General features: G+C 41.8%; 1 protein-coding gene across 3 annotated transcripts in view; it reads left to right on the top strand.

Annotated features, from left to right (window-relative positions):
* Positions 1 to 18,586, top strand: part of Matn2 (matrilin 2) — a 149,609-nt gene that overhangs the window by 101,044 nt on the left and 29,979 nt on the right. For all 3 annotated transcript variants that reach the window (NM_001427155.1, XM_087556505.1, XM_087556506.1), the window contains exons 7-8: positions 10,466 to 10,588; positions 13,883 to 14,005. In NM_001427155.1, coding sequence (NP_001414084.1) covers positions 10,466 to 10,588; positions 13,883 to 14,005 — 246 coding nt within the window. The remainder of the gene's footprint in view (positions 1 to 10,465; positions 10,589 to 13,882; positions 14,006 to 18,586) is intronic.

The following is an 18,586-nucleotide window of genomic DNA, read 5'->3' on the forward strand; positions in this document are numbered from 1 at the left end:
CTCTTATGTTGGGGTCCATCCCAGGGACAACTTATCATACACAGGTGCAGGAAGTTCTGCCCAGGCAGTTGGTTTGGGTCCAAGCTTGGTACAAAGCAGTTTTGAATGACCTCTACTGTGCTTGCTTCCAGGAACATCAAAGCACAGAACATAACAGACTATGTAATCAACTCAAGCATGAGAAAGTTTCCTAGTAACATTAGTAAGACCGTAAAATGGTTGGCTAGACAGGCAGCAGTTACCCAGGCCTTTGCAGATATCACTATTGACCCATGGAAAGGAAAAATAGCACACAAATATATGATGATAACTTATATGTTATGGACAAATCCCTTGAAGGACACAAACTACTACAGTTTTTTTCAAGAAGAAATCGGTAATCTGAATAGTCCTTTGTCTCTTAAACTTTATCTCTTAAACTATGTCTCATAAATTTTAATTTATGCCTTAAACCTTTACACAAAGAAAATTTTAGATCTAGTTGATTTAACTACTGAACTCTACCTTTTATTTGAGCAATAACTAATGCTAATTCTCTACAAGTGATCCCTCAAAATTAATAAGGAAATATATTTCAGATCATTCCCAAGCCAGCATTACTCTGATGCTCAAACCAAAATAAACTGTAAGAAAAATTTACACACAAATATTCCTCATCAAATATATGCAAAACAGTTCTTTAGCCATTTGCAACAAATTAATAATACACAAAAAGCGCAATGTGTTGCAGGATATTCAATCACCCTGTGAACCCCAAGATTGTGTTATTTACTAGAAAAAACTGTTTCTAGTGGTATGGTTCAGCCCTTTTTTTTTTTTTTTTTTTTTTTGGTTCTTTTTTTTTCCGGAGCTGGGGACCGAACCCAGGGCATGGTTCAGCCCTTAACACACATCTTTAATCCTAAACAATGAGGGTTAAGTTACTTTGTAGAAGGATGCACCCATGTTTGAAAGTAATGTCTAAGAGTGGCAGAAAAAAGTGATGAATCAGAGAAAGATTTGGCAGGATAGGATATGCCCGCGTATCAAGAGAAGTGAGAGCAAAGAGCAGTGACTTAGAGAGCAGTGCAGAGAGAAAAGGCAGTGTTACTGGCCCATTCAGCTGAGATGGATTGCAGAGGGAGCACAAGCTAGACACAGGTGAAGACAGTGAGTCAGAGAATGCACAGGAGCCAGAAGATTAGAATATGTTGCCAAAGTCAGTATGAGGCCAAGCAGAGCAATTCAGGAAAAGCCAGATTGAATAATTCAGCTTGAAAAGGAGTTGGAGCTAGAACAGCTGAGTTAAACCAGCCAGCCAGAGATCAGAAAGAACTAGAAAAGCTGAGCTTATTCAGCAGTGAGTCTCAGAGGCTGACAACATTCTAGGCCTAGCTTAGATTATGGAAACTAGAAGCTTCCAGGAGTAGGCTGAGGTTAGCAGACAGAGGTAGTCAGCCTCAGACACAGAGAGGACAATTTCTTTAGGGGAAGAAAAGTTACTTTTATGGCGATACATCAAAACCATGTGGAATTTAGCCCAGAAATTCAAGGTTGTGTTAATATTCAAAATTTAATCAACCTGATGTATGGTATTAACAAGCTAAAAGAAAACGGATTAGCCGTTTCATTAGATGAAGAAAAAGGACAGATAATAAACGATACTCAGTTGTGATTAATAAAGAGCTTTCTGTAAACTAGAAGTGAAAGTAACTGCATCCGTGCTTAGGTAAAAAAGCAGGGGCGGGATGAACTGAGAGGCCTTGCTGGACAGCCAGTCTGCTGACTCAGTGAGCTTCAGGTTCAGGGAGAGACTCTGTCTCAAAAATAAAGTTGGGAGTAATTAAGGAAAGCATCTGAGATTGACCTCTGACCTCCACACACATGTGCACATACACCCCCACACACGTGCACCCACACAGACCACACACAGTATACATACATAATATACAAAAGGTGCCTTAATGAAACATTACCAATTATTTTATTTAATGGCGGAAACTTGAATTATTTCTTCATAAGCTCAGGAACAAAGCAAGCGCAATGGCTCATTAAGGGAAAGTGACTGCTGCCAGACCTGTGACCTGAGTTTAGTTCATCACGAGCTCAGTCTCCATGATGGAGGGAAATGGCTTTCAGAAATTGTCTTCTAACCCCCACAGGCATGCTGTGGCATGCACACATGCACATGCTCACAAAGAGATGGAGATCATAAGTTAAAGAGGATGACTGCTCTGAAAACGTCTATTTAACACTCTCCTGGAAGTTCTATTGAGGGAAATAGGAAAGAAAATAATAGAAACAAGTAGATGACACATATATTGACAGTGTCTTAGGGTTTCCTGCTGTGAGCAGATACCATGACCGAGGCAACTCTTAGAAGGACAACATTCAAATGGGGCTGACTCACAGGTTCAGAGGTTCAGTCCCTTATCAATAAGGGAGGAGCACGGCAGCATCAAGGTAGGCAGAGGAACTGAGAGTCCTACATTTTCAGTGACACACCTACTCCAACAAGGCCACACCTCCTAATAGTGCCACTCCCTGGGCCAAGCATATACAAACCATCACAGACAGGAAGAATTTAAATTGTCAACATTGTCGTCTACATAGATAATCTAATCAATTTTTATAAACCTATAAAGAACTATTAACTAAACGTAAGTTTGCTTAAGTTCTATTCAAGTCTAAACTTAAGTTATACAAACTTAAGTTTGTATAAGATGAATTCATAAAAACTTGCAATATACAATCAAACTTTAAACTAAAAGTGTTCAACAACACCAACTGTGAACAAATTTGAGAGTAGACATGAAATAGCTATATAATCAAAAAGTACAAAATATTGCTAAGAAAAACTGAAGATAACTTAATTAGCTAGATATATTATGTTCATGGAGTGGAAGACTATAGAGTATGGAACTGTCCAAATATGGACATAGAGAACAGTAGGACAGAAGTGTTAAGAAAGTAAGCCACAAATATATTGTGAAATGACTTGTTTAAATAAAGTTGTCAAGGTACTTCAACATGAAAAGGTTAATATCATCAACAAATACAGACTTATCTTTTAAAAGATTTATTCTTATCTTTTTAATAATGTGTGCGTGTGCATGTGTGTGTGTGTGTGTGTGTGTGTGTGTGTGTGATACGTATGCATATATACGTGTGGAGACCCGAAGAGATCACTGGGATTCTCTGGAGCTAGAGTTATGGGACATAAGTCACCCTACATACATATTGGGATCCAAATCCAGGTCCTCTGAAAGAGCAGTAACCACCGAGCCATTTCTCTAGCCCCAAGCAGTCATTATCTTGATTGTAGTTATGGGTTCATAGGAGTAATACATATGTCAAAACTCATTAAATTATTCACCGAAAATATGTACTGGGGTTGGACCAGTTGCTCTTTTATTTATTTTTTTTTGAGAATTTCATGCATGAGTACTAGATTTCTACCCCTCCACTTCCTCCACTTCCTCTCTAAGTCATGACTAGTCTTTTTTAACTATTTTTAAGCTATTTCATAGCTCTGTAGTTTTTTTAAGATTTTATTTTGTGTGTGTGAATTTCACATTATGCACCCCAATCCCACTCATCTCTCCCTTCATCATACCTGCCCTCTACCCTTGCAACCTCCCCATAACAGAGGGGAAAAAAATCTTGTTCTGGAAGCTGTAGTGTGTCACAGTGTGTCTGTTCCATAGTATATCCTTTTGTCCATATTTCTTTGCTTGCAAACGTCCATTGCAAGGACTCGTTGGTCTGGTACGAGGCCTCTGGCTTCTGTTACACTATCAGTACTGGGTCCTCACACCCGAACTCCTCTCAGAGTTTCTGTTGTTGCGCTGTGTCATGGACTCCTGTAGTGTTGGATCTGTAGGATCAGCCCCTTCATGTAGTCCAGTAATTCACTGATGGGGTAGATGTCGGGGTGGGCCAACTCAAAGCCTTGGAGCTGGGCCTAAGAAGTATCTAGGCTACTCAGCCCCCAGTTCTCCCACATCCATACCACCAGGGTGAGCTCCCCTACCCTGCCCTGCCCTGGCTGATCTATCCAATGCCACAGCCAGCAAGGGGCAGGGCCAGCTCTCTCATTCTCACACCCTAGGTCTCTGGGTCAGCTCTGCTCTGTTGCCCAGGTGAGGTACAGGGCCCATTTTCCAGAGTGTTGCAACCAATGTGGGACAGGGTCAGTTCTCCCTCTCTCATGGCCTCCAGGCCAGCTCTCCTACTCTGATACCTTGGGGCCAGCTCTCCTGCCTGCCTTAGGTGGCACAGAGTGAAAGGGGAGCGTCTCTCTCATCACCACCACCACACAGCAGACAAGTGGCAAGGCTCCATGCTCACACTCTGGGGGCTGGTATTCTTCTTTAACTATTATTATTAGTCTCTCTCTCTCTCTCTCTCTCTCTCTCTCTCTCTCTCTCTCTCTCTTTCTCTCTCTCTCTTTCTCTCTGTGTGTGTGTGTGTTGTGTTGTGTGAAGTGTGATGTGTGATATGTATATGTATGTATAAATACAAGTTGCTGAGTTTATTTGGTCTGGTACATGTGTTTGAGTGTTTAGGGCTGACCACTTAGGATTGGACAACCTATCAGGGGTTCTTCCCTGGAGAAGACCTATTCTCCCTCTCTCAGCAGCCAATAATTAATTGCCTATAGCTCTTCATCCAGTGGTAGGGGTGAGATTTCCCCTTCCACATTAGTATGTTGTCTTACTTAGGGTTTCTATTGCACCAATGAAACATGGCCAAAAGCAAACTGGAGAGAAAAGGGTTTATTCAGCTCATACTTCCACAATGCTGTTCAACTCCGAAGAAAGTCAGGACAGGACCTTAATCCAGGCAGGAACCTGAGGACAGGAGCTGATGCAGCAGCCATGGAATGGTGCTGCTTACTGGTTTGGTTCCCATGGCTGGTTCAACATTCTTTCTTGTAGAACCCAGGACTACCAACTCAGGAATGATACCACCCACGATGGGCTGGGCCCTTCCCCCTTGATCACTGATTGAGAAAATGTCCTACAGCTGGATCTCATGGAGGAAATTGCCTCAACTGGGCCCCTTCCTGTCTGATGACTTCTGTCATGTTGACACAAAACCAACCAGTATACATGTCAACTGGTGCTGTCATTTTACTGGTCTTGTTTAGGCAACTGTATGGTTGAGATTTCATGAGTGTAGTAGCTTCCTTGTTATACAGAGAGGAGACTATCTTATAGAACTTCTTCCTTTCCAATTTGTATCCCTTTGACCTCCTTTTTTTGTCTTATTGCTCTGGCTAGGACTTTGAGTACTATATTGAATATGCAGGGAGAGAGTGGACAGCCTTATCTACTCCTTGATTTTAGTGTGATTGCTTCAAGTTTCTCTCCATTTAATTTGATGTTGGCTACTGATTTGCTGTATATTGCTTTTACTATGTTTAGGTATGGACCTTGAATTCCTAATCTTTCCAAGACTTTTATCATGAAGAGGTGTTGAATTTTGTCAAATGCTTTCTCAGCCTTTAATGAGATGAACATGTTTTTTTTTTCTCTTGAGTTTGTTTATATAGTGGATTACATTTATGGACTTCCATATATTGAACCATCCTTGCATCCCTGGAATGAAGCCTACTTGATCATGGTGAATGATTGTTTTGCTGTGTTCTTGGATTCAGTTTGGGAGAATTTTATTGAGTATTTTTGCATCAATATTCATGAGGGAAATTGGTCTGAAGTTCTCTTTCTTTGTAGGAACTTTGTGTGGTTTAGGTATAAGCATAATTGTGGCTTCAAAAAAAGAACTTGGTAGTGTTTCTTCTGTTTCTATTTTGTGGAAGAGTTTGAAGAGTATTGGTATTAGGTCTTCTTGAAGGTCTGACAGAATTCTGAACTAAACCTATCTGGTCCTGAGTTGGGTTTTTTGTTGTTGTTGTTGTTGTTGTTTGTTTGTTTGTTTTTGTTTTTTTGTTTTGTTTTGTTTTTTGGTTGGGAGATTTTAATGACTGCTTCTATTTCTTTAAAGGTTATAGGGCTGTTTAGATGGTTTATCTGATCCTGATTTAACTTTGGTACCTGGTATCTGTCTAGAAAATTGTCCATTTCATCCAGATTTTCGAGTTTTATTGTGTATAGGATTTTGTAGTAGGATCTGATAATTTTTTTGAATTTCCTCAGTTTCTGTTCTTATGTCTGTCTCCCTTTTCATTTCTGATTTTGTTAATTCGGATACACTCTCTGTGCCCTCTGGTTAGTCTGACTAAGTTTATATCTATCTTGTTGATTTTTCTCAAAGAACCAGCTCCTGGTTTTGATTCTTTGTATATTTCTTTTTGTTTCTGCTTGGTTGATTTCAGCACTGATTTTGATTATTCCCTGCCGTATACTCCCTTTTGGTGTATTTGCTTCTTTTTGTTCTGGGCATTCAGGTGTGCTGTCAAGCTGTTAGTGCATGCGCTCAGTCTTAGTCAGTGTTTCTATTCCTGCACAAACATCATTACCAAAAACAAGTTGGGGAGGAAAGGGTTTATTCGGCTTACACTTCCACACTGCTGTTCATCAGCAAAGGAAATCAAGACTGGAACTCAAGCAGGGAAGGAAGCAGGAGCTGATGCAAAGACCATGGAGGGATGTTTTTCTTACTGGGTTGCTTCCCCTGACTTGCTCAGCTTGCTCTCTTATAGAACCCAAGACTACCAGCCCAGTGACCGCACCACCCATAATCAGCTGGGTCCTCCCCCCAGATCACTAGTTGAGAAAATGCCTTACAGCTGGTTCTCATGAAGGCATTTGCTCAACTGAGACACCTTTCTCTGTGATAACTTCAGCTTGTGTCAAGTTGACACACAAAACCAGCCAGTATACTCTCCTCAGTTTCTTTTTGGAGGCACTCATAGCTATGAGTTTTCCTCTTAGCACTGCTTTCATTGTGTCCCATAAATTTTGATATGTTGTTCCTTCATTTCATTAAATTATAAAAAGTCTTAGTTTCTTTCTTTATTTCTTCCTTGACCAAGTTATCATTGAGTAGAGAGTTGTTTAACTTCCATGTATATGTGGGCTTTCTGTCATTTTTGTTGTTTTTTTAAGACCATCCTTAGTCCGTGGTGATCTGATAGGGTGCATGGGATTATTTCAATCTTTTTGTATCTGTTGAGGCCTGTTTTGTGATTGATTATATGGTTAATTTTGGATAAGGTACCATGAGGTGCTGAGAAGAAGGTATATTCTTTTGTTTTTGGATGAAATGTTCTATAGATATCTGTTAAATCCATTTGGTTCATAACTTCTGTTAGTTTCACTGTGTCTCTGTTTAGTTTCTGTTTCCATAATCTGTCCATTGATGAGAATGGGGTGTTGAAGTCTCCCACTATTATAGTGTGTGGTGCAATGTATACTTAGAGATTTATGAATGTGGTACCTTTGCATTTGGACCATAGATATTCAGAATTGAAAGTTCATCTTGATAGATTTTTCTACTGATGAGGAGTATAAAGTGTCCTTCCTTATCTTTTTTGGTAACTTTTGGTTGAAAGTTGATTTTATTTGATATTAGAATGCCTACTCCAGCTCGGTTTTTTTTTGGGGGGGGGTACTATTTGTTTGGAATTTTTTTCCAGCCGTTTACTCTGAGGTAGTGTCTGTCTTCGTCACTGAGGTGTGTTTCCTGTATGCAGCAAAATTCTGAGTCCTGTTTACATAGCCAGTCAGTTAGTCTATGTCTTTTTATTGGGGAATTGAGTCTACTGATATTGAGAGATATTAAGGAATAGTGATTGTTTTTTCCTGTTATTTTTGTTGTTACAAGTGGAATTATGTTTGTGTGGCTATCTTTTTTGGAGGTTGTTGAGAGAAGACCACTTTCTTGCTTTTTCTAGGGTGTAGTTTCCCTCGTGTTGTAGTTTTCCATCTAGGGCTCATTTTGTAGAAAGATATTATGTAAATTTGGTTTTGTCGTGGAATATCTTGGTTTCTCCATCTTTGGTAATTGAGAGTTTTGCGGGATATAGTAGCCTGGGCTGGCATTTGTGTTCTAGCTTTCATAGTCTCTGTTGAGAAGTCTGGTGTGATTCTGATAGGTCTGCCTTTATATGTTACTTGACCTTTTCCCCCTTACTGCTTTTAATATGCTTTCTTTGTTTTGTACATTTGGTCTTTTGACTCTTATGTGATGGGTGGAATTTCTTTTCTGGTCCAATCTATTTGGAGTTCTGCAGGCTTCTTGTATGTTCATTGGCATCTCTTTCTTTAGGTTAGGGAAGTTTTCTTCTATAATTTTGTTGAAGATATTTACTGGACCTTTAAGTTGTGAATCTTCACTCTCTTCTATACCTATTATCCTTAGGTTTGATATTTTCTTTGTGTTCCTGGATGTTTTGGGTTAGGAGTTTTTTGTATTTTCTTTGACTATTGTGTCAATGTTTTCTATGGTATCTTCTGCCCCTGAGATTCTCTCTTCTATCTCTTGTATTCTGTTGGTGATGCTTGGGTCTATGACTCCTGATCTCTTTCCTAGGTTTTCTATCTCCAGGGTTGTCTCTCTTTGTGATTTCTTTATTGTTTCTATTTCTACTTTTAGATCCTGGATGGTTTTGCTTAATTCTTTCACCTGTTTGGTTGTGTTTTCCTATAACTCTTTAAGGCATTTTTGTGTTTCCTTTTTAAGGGCACCTATTTGTTCACCTATGCTGTCCTGTATTTCTTTGAGGCAGTTATTTATGTCCTTCTTAAAGTCCTCTATCATTGTGAGATGTGATTTTAAATCTATATCTTGCTTTTCTGGTGTGCTGGGATACCCAGGACTTGCTGTGGTTGGAGAACTAGGTTCTGATGATGCCAAGTAGCCTTGGTCTCTGTTGCTTACATTCTTGCACTTGCCTCTCGCCATCTGGTTATCTGTTAATATTAGTTGGTCTTGCTCTCTCTGACTGGAGCTTGTCCCTCCTGTGGGCCTGTGAGCCTGTGATCTTAGGTGTGAGAGCACTACTGGGAGACCAGCTCTTTCTGGGCAGGATTAGCATCTGGAGTGCTGTCGGACAGCCTTAGCTCTGGGCACAGATGAAGACTGAAAGGATCCTGTCGACCAGGCTTGTTTTAAAGCCAGAGATCCACCTCCACCTTCACCTCCTGAATGCCAGGACTAAAGATGTGCACCAGTGCTGATGGCAAAATAAAGTTTCCTGGGTTTTTGTTTTGGTTTGGTTTTTTGTTGTTGTTTTGTTTGCAAGACAGGGTTTCACTGTGTAGTCCTTGCTTTCCTGGAATTCTCTCTGTAGAGCAGGCTGGCCTTGAACTCAGAGATTCACCTGCCTGTACCTTTGCTGGAATGAAAGGTGTATGTGCCATCACTGCTCAGCTGAGTTTTAAATTCAGAATATTTCTGTCTTTTCCCTTCTAGACTCTATGTTTCCTAGAATTTGATTATTTAGTTCAGTGTATAAAGCGTTTAAGTGGTTTAGAGTTTGATTTGGGAAAGTTTTCATCTATTTAATTGCATAAATTCAATTAAATGCTCAGCTATTCTCTCTCCTTAGCTTGTAACACAGTAAACAAAATCCAGTTCGGTTTTTTTTTTTGGCATATGTATGTGTGTTTATATGTATGAGCACTTATGTTGGGGTGGGGTGTGCATGCACATATTTGTGCATACATGTAAAGGCCAGAGTATGACCTGGAGTATCTTCCGTGATCCTTGTCCACCTTATACATCAAATTGAGATCTGAATCCAGAGCTTGCCAATTTGGCTAATCTTGAAGCATGCATGCTCTGGGGATCACCTATCTTGCCTCTGAGTTCTGGGATTACAGGTGGGCATTTATGTTGGTACTGGTATTCTGAACTCCTAATACTCAGCAGCAGACACTTTAGGCACTGAGTCATCTATAAAACATTTACCTCTTTTTTTGGTGCTGTTCAGTCTTGGCAGGCTGTGTCACTTCTTTACCACTGAAGTATTTCCTCAGACCAACGTGTGTGTGTGTGTGTGTGTGTGTGTGTGTGTGTGTGTGTGTGTGTGTGTTTTGTTTTGTTTTGAGACCAACTGTCACTATATAGTATTGGTTGGCCTTGAACACACAGAGATCTGCCTGCCTTTGCCACCCAAGAGCTGGGAATGAAGTTATGCCGCTATGTCCCGCCCCAATGTAGATTTAAGTCCAGTGGCTTTTATGGGAACCAACTCAAGGAATGTGCATGTTCACAAATTCCTCTGATATATAAATATTTTATAGAATCAAATGTCAAAAAGATCTTTGAGATGAGGACATAATATCTAGACATGGAAATGTTTTTGTTTTTGTTTTTGTTTTTGTCTTTGGTTTTTTTTTTGTTTTTTTTTTTTGTTTTTGTTTTTGTTTTTTTTTTTTTGAAGAGGCTCTTCTGGGTCAAAATTATAAGTTCTGTACTTTATACCCTTGGGGAAAATAGAGACAGGGAACCCTTGGTTTTCATGCCTCGCCATATTGACTTATTCATGATTCCCAAGACCTTGCTTTCTTTCCAGAGATAGACTACTGTGCCTCCTCGGATCATGGATGTCAGCATGAGTGTGTCAATGCCCAGACATCTGCTTTCTGCCGCTGCCTGAAAGGCTTCATGCTAAATCCAGACAGGAAAACCTGCCGAAGTAAGTGGTCCTGTCCTATTCCTCCAAGTGTTCCTGTCAGCTTTCCTTTCTTGGCAGACCTTTTGCTTCTTGTGTTTGTTTGTTTGTTTGTTTATTGTTCTTTTTAAAAAAGACTTATTTATCTCTGTACCTGTCTTCAGACACACCAGAAGCAGGCATCACATCTTATTACAGATGGTTTCGATCCACCATGTGGTTGCTGGGATTTGAACTCAGGACCTCTGGAAGAGCAGTCAGTGCTCTTAACCACTGAGCCATCTCTCTAGCCCCAGCATTTTGTATTTGTAATGGTTGTTTGTGTTTATTAACATCATTCTGTTCTTATTTTCCTTTGCCTCAGCAGAACCTTTTGTGGGACATTTTTCTAGAGATTGAATAGACTGAGTCTGGTCCTGAGATTTGCTTACCAACTCAGTCCATGCTGAAGCTACTCCTTGAAATGAGGGTAAACACCCCTACACCCCTGTCACATGCTCCTACAAACGGGAGAAAAAAAAAGACAGAGATGTGGCATAAAAGGAGCTGGTTTCTTCAAGTTTTACTAGATGGGGCACTTGATGACAGCTGAGTGTGGGGACATTAAGGCTCTGTTCTCTTTGATAGGAAGGAAAGAGGAGGGTGATACACTCAGTCATTGCAGCCATTGTTTCAAAGGCAACAGAGCATCAGCAGGATGGGGGTGAGGAAGTCTATGACTCAGACGTCTGTCACCTGAAATACTGAGGGGTAGCCAGCCACTGGAGCATCTACTCCAAACCAGACTTCTAGACTACATCTCTAATATCTGCAGATGCATATGCATACATACACACACATGCATACATACACACACATGCATACATACACACACATGCATACATACACACATAAACACACACACACACACACACACACACACACACACACACACGCACACACACACACGCCAGATTCTTCCTGAAGGACACCAAAGTGAAAGTCCTACCAGGAAGAGGTGATTGCCCTTTTACATTACAGAATCCTCAACAGTTCAGAGTGCTTGGGTCGTGTGGGTTGAGTGCAGACTTGTGGAATAGATTATGTATGAAAGAATGAGTGATGGAGCTGCTCTGAGATACATTATCCTGGAGAAATTATAGTGTAAACGGAACTTCTTGATCTTTGTGATTTCCTCACCACAGCATTTGTAGAATTTCCCAGAACTTCTGATTAGTGATGTATATTTCCTTCCTTCCTTCCTTCCTCCCTCCTTCCCTTGCTGTTATTTTTGGTTTGGATTGTTTTAAGACAGACTCTGGCTATGTGGTACAGGCTGGCCTCAACATTACACATATCTTTCTTTAACCTCTGAGGGCTGGGTTCTCCAGTGTGCACTACCATGCCTGCTAGGATGTCTCCCTGTGTATTGTGCCTGCTACTTCTTCCTAGCCTTCATGTGTTGCATGGCAAGACTGTACCATGTACTTCTGAAAAGTATTGTGGCTCATATGTGGAACTGAATCTAGACAAGTCCCATCCTGCTTATGGCACAGACTAAGTTCAACACTCTTTCTAATGAATATTAAACTTTGTGTGGTTACAGAGCCCATATTTTGAAACTGAGCCTTCCTTATAAAGGATAATTCCTACCCCCAAACCTGGATACAAACCCTTGAAACAGTCAAATATTATGAGAACCTGAATGAAGAGATTCAAACTGTGAGGACAATGAGGTGGAATATTTCCATTAGACCACACACCCCTAACATTGTGTTGGAGGGACAGCTTCGTGACCTAGCTGCTCTCTTCTGCACTGCTGACACCTTTGCCTAGGGATGACTGAGGGGCTGACTACACTGTAGGAAATCAGTTGCTAGTGGGCTCCTATTAGTGGATGAGGGTTTCTAGGAGATAATTAAATCTGGTTCAGCACAGACAGGCATTATGATAACATGCTTCCTGTGTTACTAATGGGGAAGAAATTGGCATGTAGCCATTAATAGAGACTTTGCTTGAGGTACTGCATCTCTTGCCAGTCCTCTAAGGTTCTTTGGACTCAAACCCTCCCTCCACACCTTGCTGGAGGATCCTGAAGAGGAGAAGCCTCACAGGTAGCCATTGTACAGATCATCAAGGGACGTGTGCTGAGAGAACAAAAGGTAGGAGAGCTGCTTTAAGACCCCACAAATAGTCCCTTTGGTAGGCCGTGGCCTCTGCCAGAGTCCCTAACACTCATCCACATGTTTGATAATGACAGCTCCATTTCCTCTTCAGCTAGGTGCCCTGCTTTTATATCCAGGAAAAACAGATTTTTCCTAAAAGCTGGTGTCTTTGTTGGCCCATCTCCAAATCCTCCTCCTCCTCCTCCTCCTCCTCCTCCTCCTCCTCCTCCTCCTCCTCCTCCTCCTCCTCCTCCTTCTCATTACATTTTCTGTTGTCTTTGCTGGGAACTCAGGCCTGGATCTCTAAGATCTGCCTGTCAGAGCTGCCCTTAATGCTTGCATCATGGAGGTGGCAATGCCATCAGGATCTGAGGTTGAGCAATTGCAGTGTGACCTGGATGTGGGCTGTGAGATTTCGGGCTCTGGTACTCAGGTTGGAGCTCGTTATTGCTGGAATAATACCCTTAAAAGCCAGTGTGAATTTCCTAGTTAGCCCGAGCTATGAGTCTTGAGGTCCAGTCTGGGAACTGCCATCCACATCAGCTATGTCATTTGGGCAGGCTATTTTTACTTCTCTGGACCTGGAGCTCCTTAGTGAGGAGTTTAGATTCTCTGCTTCAACATTTTTAACCTTTGTAGTAATTCTGGAGTTTCTTTCCCAAGTCATCTGACACTGTGACTTGATGTGTGATGTTTCTCATCGTTCCTGTTTTTGGTCTGACCTTCTTCATTCTCCTTGAACTCTTTATGAGTTGACATAAATAAAAGAATATTATGTGACAATTCTGGCATGTGACTTTGGCATACCAGACCCTACTAGATGAAGTTACATCCACTCACCTCCCTTTATACTGCTCCTCAGTTTATGGTTTAACCAGCAGTGCAGTGCACAGAAGGCATCAATAGCCTCACCTCATTTCTTGGCACTCAATTTCCTGATTCTTTTTTGCTGTATCTCCAGAGTGCAAACCCTTGAAGGCCAGCCCTCAGCAGCACTCACATTTACATTAGTATCTAGGGCCTCGCACTTGGCTGGTGGATGACTGACTGAATGATAATTCCTAGCTTGCCTTAGCAAGCAGTATCCAGCACTCTTTCTCCATGTGGGAACCCTGGAGCCCACCTAATAGCCTCACACAGTCTGAAGAGAGAGGTCTTCGCTTTCTCTCCTCAGGGATCAACTACTGTGCTCTGAACAAACCAGGCTGTGAGCACGAGTGTGTGAACACAGAGGAGGGTCACTACTGCCGCTGCCGTCGGGGCTACACTCTGGATCCCAATGGCAAGACCTGCAGCCGTGAGTGTGCACAGGGGAGTGGGTGCTGATGGAGTGGGGGCCATTTACAGTCCTTTGGGCTCATTAGCATCCATATCCTTCCAGAGTTACTGGGTTTCTTGCAATTTGCAAACCATCAAATGTCACTGTTAGTACAGCTCACTTTAAAGGTTGAATTGTGGGGTTGGGGATTTAGCTCAGTGGTAGAGCACTTGCCTAGGAAGCGCAAGGCCCTGGGTTCGGTCCCCAGCTCTGAAAAAAAGAACTAAAAAAAAAAGGTTGAATTGTAATGATCAAGAGAATCCATATGGGGTCTAGAGAGGTGGATCAGTGGTTAAGAGTACTTGTTGCTCTTGTAGAAGATCCAGATTCTGTCCCCAGCACCCATCTAGTGGCTCATAACTCTAATACCAGTTCCAGGGGATTCAACACCATTTTCTGATTTCCATGGACACCAGACATACATATAATACACATACATGCATACATACATACATACATACATACATACATACATACATACAGGCAAAATTCTGATACACATAAAATACATAAGTCTAAAAGAAATTTAAAGAGAGTATATGCTAAGTACAGTGGTACACTCTTAGCACTCAGGAGGCTGAGGCAGAGGATGGTGAATTCAAGACTAGCATGGACTCTAGAGCAATATGTCATCTCAAAAAAATTGGAAGAGAACAAGATGGGTGTGGGGGATGGAAATAAATAAATGTATAGGGTTTGTGGCAGTTTGGATATGTTTGGCCCATGGAGTGGCACTATTAGGAAGTGTGCCATTGTTGGAGGAAGTGTGTTATTTTGCACATGGACTTCGAGACCCTCCTTCTAATTGTCTGGAAGCCAGTTTTTTCCTGGCTGCCTTCAGATCAAGATGTAACTCTCTCAGCTCTTCCAGCACCCTGTCTGCCTGGATGCTTCCATGCTTCCTGCCTTGATGAAACTGTAAACCAGGCAAATTAAATGTTGTCCTTTATAAAAGTTGCTTTGGTGTGGTGTCTCTACATAACAATGGAAATCCAAATTAAGACAGAAATCAGTACCAGGGACTAGAGTATCACTGTATAGGCCTGACCATGTTTTTGTTTGGAGGAATGTGGATTTGAGGACTTTGGATTTGGAAAGCCAGGGAATGCTTTAAGTGGGACTTAATGGGCCATTCTAGTAGGACTATAGAAGACATTGGCATTGAGATGATTTGAACTCTGGAGATTGTTCTTACAATATTTTGGTGAAGAATGTTGCTGCTTTTTGCCATTATCCAAACAGTCTTCCTGAGGCTAAGGTAAAGAAATTTATATTTATTGCATTGACAAAGGAAATCTCAAAAAAGCCCAGTGTAGGCTTTGTTCTCTGGTTTACTCTCATGAAGAGCATTTTGATCAAGCATAGCCAGCTTAGAACAGAAAAATACAAAATGTATGGTTCAAAGAGTAAATGGGATACCAGGAAGTGGAATGAAGCTAACTCCTGTGTTTGAGGATATTAAATGGAATTAAGGAAGTGGTGACCTCTGGGCAAGGTTCCACCTAGCTAAACTTATATATTTGCAGTTGTATGAGGGAGGGTTTTATCACTTTAGGTGTTATTATGACCTGGTTATTGTTTTCACTTGGACATAAATAAATAAGATGTCATTGTGTGTCAAATTATCAAGGGACTGATTGTGATAGCTATTCTCAGTTTTCAACTTGATTAAGATCTACAATGAAAAGCTTAGGTTCAGGCATGATGGTACACACCTTTAATCCAGGAGACAGAGACAAGCAGATCTCTGAGCTCAAGGTCAGCCTGGTACAGAATAAGTTCCAGTTAAAGAAAAGCTTAAGTCCAGGTATGGTGGCACATGCCTTTAATCCCAGCATTCAGGAGCCAGAGTCATGTAGATCTCTGAGTTCAAGGTCAATCTACAGACTGAATTTCAGGAAAGCCATGCTTAAGCCATGAGGGAGTTGAAAAACAGAAATCTGGCAATACAATAAGGGGGCCATGGTCCAGCCCAAGAAAGTAGCAGAACTTGGCATCTTTGGCCATGTGGCTCTGGCTTTAGAGTCAAGAATAGAAGAGATGACTGGGGAAATTGAGGCTGGTTAGCTGGAGTTAAGAAATTAGCGGTGATTAAGAAGACACCAGCATCTAGGAAGTGTTTTCTGAGAGCACAAGGAAGCTGTGTTCCAAAGATAGCCAAGGTTGTACCTTGTGTTGCAGTTGGACTTGGTAATGTTTAAGAATCACCCAGATGATATTGGTTTTGAAGGCATGAATGGGGTCATGAAGAGCAGCTGAGGCTTGGCACTGTGAGAGGCCAGGGAAACCATTGGTGAAGGCGCAGCTTTTGATGGCCCAGAACTAAAAGGATCACACAAAGTTGAGCCTTGGCACCATGAAGAGAGCCTTTGAGAGGCTATTGGTGAAGTCTAATTGCAGCAGAAGATTCCAGCATATCGGAGATGCCAGCACCATGGGATGACCACTAAGAACAGCAGTAGCAGTGGAGTGGAGTCAACCAGAGCCAGACTTCTTCAGAGAACAGAACTGGAGAAGTGGCCCAAGCCCTTTGGAGGAGCCCAGAAGATTATGTGTGGATCCTAGACATTGGAACAAGAATCTGTAAAGTTGAAGTTGCCTTGGATATCCCAAGATGTCGAAGATGTAAGAGCTGTGGGACCCCTGCTGAGGAAAGCTGCTAGCATGGAGTTGAGCTAGCCCAAGAGGAAGAAGTTTGTTGCTGTCAACAAAGATGAATAGAGTTGGACATTTGAAGAGCGATTTGACCTCAGACATGGAGACATAGAGTTTGGAGTTTGCCCAGCCAGTTTTTTGTCTTATTTCAGCCCAGTATTTTCTCATTATGATGTTTTAGAATGGTAACATATAATGTTGGAGGTATGTGATCTGCTTTTTGATTTGATTTTACAGGAGATTACAGTTAAGTGATTAGACGAATCTTAGAAGAGACTTTGGACTTCTTACATTGTTGAGACTGTGATAGACTATGGGAACTTTTGAAGTTGAACTAAATGTATTTTGTATTAAGCTATGGCTAGGTATGGCTCCCATAGACTCATGTGTTGAACAAGCCTATGAGGGCTAAGACATAGAATATGGTGGTTTGAATATGCTTGGCCCAGGGAGTGGCACTATTGGAGGTATGACCTTGTTAGAGGAGGTGTGCCCTTGTTGGAGGAGGTATGTTGCTTTGGATGTGGACTTTGAGACTCTCCTCCTAGATGCCTGGAAGCCAGTCTTCTGGCTGCCTTCAGGTCAAGATGTGGATCTCTCAGCTCCTCCAACACCCTGTCTGCCATGTTTCCTGCCATAATGAAATTGTAAGCCAGCCTCAATTAAATATTGTTCTTTATAAAAGTTGCCTTGATCATGGTGTCTTTTTACAGCCATGGAAATCCAAATTAAGATAGGGGTTGAGGGTGTAGTTAAGTCAGTAAGTTGAGCGGTAACTTTGCATGCACAAAGCTATTGGTTAGATTCCAGCAATAATAAAGCTGGGAAGAGGTGGCAGGGGTGGGAGGTGAAGAATGCAGGCTGCTTAGAACAGGGCTGCTGGCAGTTATTAGTCTTTGCTATTAAAAGCATTTGCTCAGTCAGATAGGCCCAAATTCAAATCTAAGCTCTGTTGCATTCTATAGATGTGACTCAGACAGGTTGTTCTCCAAGCTTTGATTGCATATTTTTAAAAGTTAATAGCATTGATTCCTGAGATGGTTATGGGAAATAGTTGAGGCCATTTCAATCTCTTGGCCTAATGCCTGGTTTGTGATAAACATAATACTGAAGATAAAAGATAATAGTCCACATCACCAAGCCTGTGAGAGTGACTAATGGCCAGGACCAGGTTGGAGCGAGGAGCCAAAAGGGGTGGACCTTGGCAAACTTTCAACTACCCAGGCTGATGTAAGGGAAAAACTGGGCAACATGGGAATTTTGTGAAGCTGTTCCATTTTTTCCTTATATGAGACCCACAATAATCTTGGTGACACAAATACATGAGAAGTTTCAGGTCTTGTCAGCGGGGTGGCCCTCACTTTCCTTTTTTGAGGTACAGTCTTCACAGTCCCAAGCCAGCCAAGGCTAAGACCATGCGGGGGCTGTGCTGGATACCAGGACCCCGACACACTGAGAGCTGGGGCTAGTGGCCCTGGCCTACATAAGTCGTTCCTTTGTGCCTTGCACACGTATGCTATGCATCTGCTCGGCTCTGCAGACAGAAGACTGTGAGTGAGAACCATGTAGCTGTTGAACATCTGGACCCTTGACTGCCAGGAGGGGAAGTTTCACAGCTGAAGTATGAGATACAGAGCCAACCTGTGGGAACCTCATTCTCCTGTCTGATCCCAGAAGTCAAGGGACTTCTGAATGAAGAGGTTGATGCGAAAGTCAACACTGTGCTGTATACTTCCTTCTGGCTGTTGCTGGATCCTGTGCTAATGGGGAATAGAAGGAGATTTTCGTTCAACAAGAAGATACCTGGTTAATGGAGGTGCCAAATCCTGCTGGCCCTGGAATTAATCTGCAACTTTGCTGAACCTACCTTAGGCATCAAAGAGTCCTGGACTCCCTGACTCTCCC

Source organism: Rattus norvegicus, chromosome 7 (assembly GCF_021556685.1).
Source record: "Rattus norvegicus strain SHRSP/BbbUtx chromosome 7, alternate assembly SHRSP_T2T, whole genome shotgun sequence".
Classification (NCBI taxonomy): domain Eukaryota; kingdom Metazoa; phylum Chordata; class Mammalia; order Rodentia; family Muridae; genus Rattus; species Rattus norvegicus.